Here is a 6000-nt window from a genome sequence, read left to right on the forward strand (position 1 = left end):
AAAGTTTCAATCGTTTTTTTTATTTTTTAAATACCTTTACTTTAACAATATTAGCGATTCCAATTCTACTAGCTAGTTTTAGGTTGTATTTTAATTAGCTCGTGTACTTCTGTTGCAGGACGTGGTTGGGGAAAAAGCGAGCATACTTGAACCGGCAGGAGCTGTGGTAAAAGTAGCCTCTATGAAAAAACATAATGAACTCCTTGTAACGAAACAACGTCGTTTGACTCGTTTCATTTAACTTTTTTGTTTTTCTCAAGTGCAAAGCGACGTGGTTTTGTTAAAAAAAATTAAAAAAAAAACTAAAACGGAGCAACGCCCCACTGCAGAAAATCAAAATGCAGCACGGCAGCACCAGAGCAGAGGGGTGGAAACCTGGATTTTGGGAACGAACTCCGGCGACCGGAGGTGCGAACACACCTCCTTGCACCTCTATGGCTTCGCCAATGCAGGTCTCGATATTATTTACGAGGAGTTCATGATAATTACTTTAAAGTGTTAATAACAATCCTCTTTCTTATTCTTAGGTCTGGTACATCCTACAATCTTAAAATATGTATAAATTCACTCATATAGAATGGGAAAATGCCATATGTCACCATTTGGAAATTGGTGAGACATGAAAAAGTCCTTGAACCTCGCTCCCCACGCAAGGCAGGCTTAAACTGGCCCGTGATGAGAAGACATGTCTTTTGTGAATGACAGGAAATTGGACGAACCCATCCCTTCTCTTTTTTTTGTTAGTAAAAGCATCCCATGCATTCTATCTTCCCTGACTATTTCGAACACAAAACATCAATACAAGTAAACAGTTGGAATTTGAGACCCTTTTGTCCCACATTGGTCAATAGTATTTTGTCACTAGCTTTTATATAGGTTTATTCTTTTTTCTTAGTAATTAGAACTTGGACTATTTGGAAATGGATGGAAGGCTTGGACCTTATGGTTGTGTGGATTAGGCTTGATGATTATACTATAATATTAATATTAATTAATATTAATTAATCAAGACAAGGGCCTATATAACTGGAGTCCTCAGTTCCATCAGAAATCATCTTTTCTTCTTCTGTACAAACTTTCCAGAGAGTAAACACACAAAGCAATTCGCTAGAGTTCTATAATCCAGTGCGGATTGTAGAATTAGGTAGTTGTATCCTGGTCGAGCAGACGTTGTAGAACCACAAGCACACGAGTGGGACGGAAATACTGTTCGAAGGACATAGCGTTTACCCTAGCCTACCTTCAATTCATTCAAGTTAGTATCATATTAATTTTTTGTAATTATTGTGTTATTGCATTCTGTATTGCAAGTATTTTTAAATAATAAAGTATAAGTATTTCGGTTTTGTATTTCTGTTATTTTATTGTTTTTAAATTGTTCTCCAACACAGTTAACATTCTTATTACATTAGTAAAATGAAAACTTCTTTCTTTTATTCAATAATTATTATGAGTTCTGTATATTGATCAACCTGTAAGTAGATACAAACACTATAATACAATTAGTTAGGAAAAAAAAATCAGTTTTTTTTTTCAAGTTTCTCAACTAACCGGGACCCAAGTATTCCCTCGGCGTTCTTACACCAACAAAGAAACAACAACGAAACACACAGGAACACAAAAATTGGGGACCTCTTTTTATCTAATTGCCCACCATCACAAATATTACCTTTTTTTTCTTGTATGGTTTGGTGGTAGGAAATGAAACCTAGCTATATTAACTTCTTCTGATTTGCAGTTGACTGGTTTTTCCATGAGTGTAATACTGTAGCTCGATGGACCCCAGGCTATATAATATTCGAAAATAGTCGTTCCTTATTTGTCTGTCAATCACAATCAATTTGATGAGTTAATTTTGCGTACATCTAAAGTGTGTATAATCCTACAGAGAATGTTTACATTAGTTACAATAAGACCTCAGCATTTGATATAACTAAAATGCAACCTGTATGTACTCATTCTTTGAGTCAAGAATATCAGAGCTTCTTAGAGGGGGAATAGATAGGCTCTAAAACCATGTCTTGGTTTTTTACAGTTATCTTTCTTGTTACTGCTCTTACATTTCATACTCCTTCAGAGGCTAGCCATGAGAACGATCCTTCTGCAGTTGCTGTAGGCACTGTCTACTGTGACACATGTTTCCAAGAGGATTTTTCACATACCAGCCATTTCATTTCAGGTAAATTAATCTCAAAATTTCAACAAGTTCTTCATCAAATTTATTTTTATATTGTAGTTCGGCTATTAAACAGAAGTCCGTTCAATGATTTCCGTACACCTTCTCCTCCATACACTCATGTTTATTTTGTAATCTTTAAATTCGAATGAATCAAAGAAAATCAAAAGAAATAAATAAAAAGGGTACAAAATGAAAAAAAAAAAAGGGTAAAATCCAAGAAAATGACTGAAAACCTTTATACAAGTATTTCCTATATATGAATCAACTATACAACTATGAAAAGTAAATAACAAATCTATTACACAAAAGCTCGCCTAATTCCTTGGCGGTAAGACTCTGCTTTCAATCACGATTTCTTTCCAACAGACAACGAGTGTAGGGATATTATTTCTCTTGAAGAAAAGTTGGAGGATATGTCATTTGTATGTGTTGATATCATTGTCACCAAGTATGTATGTTATCAGTAACTTTGATTTTATTGTTAGTCAACAAAACGTCCCAACATGTTATGCATGCATTATCCACAATATCAGTAATCTGGTGGGGTTTCTGTGCAGGGGCATCTGTTGGTGTGGAATGCAAAGATGGGAGTTCAACAAAACCAAGTTTCAAGGCAGAAGTGAAAACAAATAGCCATGGACAATTCAAAGTCCAACTGCCCTTCTCAGTGAGTAAACATGTCAAGAAAATTGAAGGATGCTCCGTGAAACTAATCAGCAGCAGTGAACCCTACTGTGCTGTGGCATCATCAGCTACTTCATCTTCCCTACATCTCAAGGCAAGAAAGCAAGGGACACACATATTCTCTGCTGGTTTCTTCACCTTCAAGCCTCCCAAGCAACCCAGCTTATGCAACCAGAAACCCAGCATTCAGAATTCCAAAAAATTAAATTCCCAGAAGTTCTCATTCCCTCCTACTGATGTGATGGCGTTCCCATCCCCCTCTCAGGTGGAGCCCACAATGCCCGATCTCCCTCTCATCCCAAACGATCTCCCAGGACTCCCAGGACTCCCAGGACTACCAGGTCTCCCAGGTCTCCCAGGCCTCCCAGGCACAGGTCTTCCAGGCGTCTCAGGTACAGGTCTTCCTGGCCTCCCAGGTCTCCCAGGCCTCCCAGGTCTCCCAGGACTCCCAGGCCTCCCAGGCCTCCCAGGTCTCCCAGAACTTCCTGGAACTCCAGGTTTGCCCCATGTTTGTGGAAAACCTTCATGTGGGTCCTGCAACTGCAAAACTTCAAAGAATGGGCAACTAGGTGATAATAAAGAAGTAACCCATCTAGATTCTCCACCAGCAGTTTCAGCACCATGATTCCCCTAAACGTGCCTCCTATACCTGGTTCCTGTTGGGTTCCTATCCTATTGGGTGCTACCCGTTTAAGTATAATAAGCCCATTAAGGTATTCTGAGTTGTAGTTTCCTGAACTTCTATGTATTTAGGTCTCTTCCTACTCATCTGAGAATTATGAATGAAATGTTGAATGTTTTAGTGTTACATGTACTCTTACCCTTTTCTCTCTACTTCTCCCTCTTTCAGAATGGGTCCCATCTAGTTTCACTTTATGACCGTCACTGCCACCTCCAACCCTCCCGTTCCTCCTCCATTCCCATTCCCAGTCTCACCTGCGCATCGGATGCCCGGAATCCCCTAGCTTGTTCTTCAAAACAAAGTATTCACCTTGATTTAAGCTAATTACTATATTTAACTACGAATCGTGTATAATTACCTTCGAAATAGTGTTTTACATGTTTGTTTAAGTTTTTAATTATGTAAAAGTTCTTGTATGGTTGGTTGTGCAAGTGTCGGAACAGTATATGTTTTACATAGTAGGGTTTGTATGTTTGTGCTTTTTGTAATGGGCATGCGGTGGACACAAAATTAGTGTAAGGGTAATGGTAGTGCTAGGCTGACTAAAATTTTAAATTAAATTTGCAAATCAAATGATATGTTATTAATAGAAAATAAGTACGATAACCAATACTTAACTAATAATCTAATTATCAACAACCACATCATTTGGTTTACAAAATTTGGTTTAAAAATTGGGAACTTTAACGAAAAACTCTTCATACTGTTAACTTTAATGAAAAATCATATTTTTACACTAAAAAGTCAATCATGGTACTATTCACTTTACCCTTTATTTTGTCATTTTCGTTAAAACTCAAAGTTTTCAAGCCCTTTTCATTAATTTTCTTTTAAAAATTTGGTCTTCTTAGCATTAACTTACTTGGAATAAGGTATGGTTCCTATCATCTGACACACTTGATTTACTGTGTAAAGAATCTCAATTTGTGGTGAGATTTTGCACTAATATTTTCATAATACTACCTTGTATATAAGATAATTTTAACTACAAATCAGAGTCTCATATATATACAATTATACCATAAATTTTGAACCCCATATATGCATTTCAACTACTAACATCATTCTCCAAAACACATACAAGGGAAGGAAACAGAGATGAAAGAAAGTTTGAAGCAAGTGAGTAGGGTTTATATACATAGAAGTAGTTTCATTCACAAAATAAGAAAGGTTAAGGTATTCCCAGTTAAGTGATTACTTCATGTCTTGTTCATAGACAAATATGAGTACAGCGATGTAGTACGATACACTTATTAGTTCAAGACATATGATTATATCGTAGAAAAAAGACAAATGCACAAACCCAAATTGAAGAAAGAGATGCTTGAGTCTCTTATGCCACTTTGAAACTGATTCAGTATAACTTCTCACTACTCCGGAGAGAAGCAGGGATTCAGAGATAAAATAATATTATAATTGAATATTAACCAACGATGAAAAAGGATATAGTTGTTGGTTGGGTAACCTTTGCCGAGAGAAGAAAAACAGAAGTGGGTCGATGGTCATGCTTTACTATACGGGCCATTGAGAAACCTGTTAAAAGACCAATGAAATGAAGTTATGAACCGTTTCATTAAAAGGAGCTCAATAGCTTTACGGATGACAACGTCTCAGAATTAGGGCATCTTCTTCGAGCGCGACAAGCCATATCACATACCCTTTCCTGTTTCCCGATCGACTTCAACTCCTATTTCGACCGAGTAGTAGGGTAATGATTTTGTGACTAGGGTTTTGGGTTCTGGAGAATAATTTTGTGACTAGGGTTTAGGGTTTTGGATTGTTTTCACAAAATCATTTCACTTTAGCCACCTGCTATGATTTTAACTTAATGAGTAGCCAATGTAAAATTTTATGCTTATTTTCATCAAATATTATTAACAATTTAATGCTTATTTTCTCGGGATCTCTCTGTTCTTCCTGGATCAAATTTGCCACTTCTTCAAAGCCCTGGTCTCATTGATTCTTGCATCACTGAAAACACTTACAAAGGCCTGATAGAAAAGGCTTAAGCTCGACTTTCTGTTAGGAAGATGAATTCGTTATCTCTTGTTGGTTGGGCCACTCTTGTTCAATTTGTCACCTTCGCTATATCCCATGTAGACAATAGAATTTACCAATTACCATTTGTGATCAACTTGACAGGTTGAATAAGAATTTCATATGCGGCTCCACTCAATCCAAAACTAAAGTTAACTTGGTTAAATGGAGCTAGTTTTGCCTTCCGAAGTCTCTTGGTGGGCTTGGGGATTGATGCATGTGGATAATGGTATTTGGGCAATAATAATTCTTACATAACTAACCTCCTGCCCTGCCTGAGGCAATACATGTATGGGGTACACTATACATTTACAGTGATCTAAAACTCCTTGAGAATCTACCATACATTGCGTTGCATTGACGAACGGGTGAAATTTAAAGAAGCAAAATTTTGTACTTTTATTTATTACATTTGTCA

General features: G+C 36.9%; 1 protein-coding gene across 2 annotated transcripts; it reads left to right on the forward strand.

Annotated features, from left to right (window-relative positions):
• The first annotated feature begins 1875 nt into the window (after nt 1-1875).
• Nucleotides 1876-3671, forward strand: LOC137738876 (uncharacterized). 2 transcript variants are annotated; one of them, XM_068478347.1, is made up of 3 exons: nt 1876-2179; nt 2737-3231; nt 3307-3671. In XM_068478347.1, the coding sequence occupies exons 1-3, from the start codon at nt 2017-2019 to the stop codon at nt 3486-3488; spliced, it is 840 nt and encodes a 279-aa protein (XP_068334448.1). In that variant the 5' UTR covers nt 1876-2016; the 3' UTR covers nt 3489-3671. The 2 variants fall into 2 exon arrangements, with proteins under 2 accessions (XP_068334448.1, XP_068334447.1); XM_068478346.1 differs by having other exon boundaries at nt 1881-2179; nt 2737-3213; nt 3280-3671.
• The last annotated feature ends 2329 nt before the right edge of the window (nt 3672-6000 follow it).

This window comes from Pyrus communis, chromosome 7, assembly GCF_963583255.1.
Source record: "Pyrus communis chromosome 7, drPyrComm1.1, whole genome shotgun sequence".
Classification (NCBI taxonomy): Eukaryota; Viridiplantae; Streptophyta; class Magnoliopsida; order Rosales; family Rosaceae; genus Pyrus; species Pyrus communis.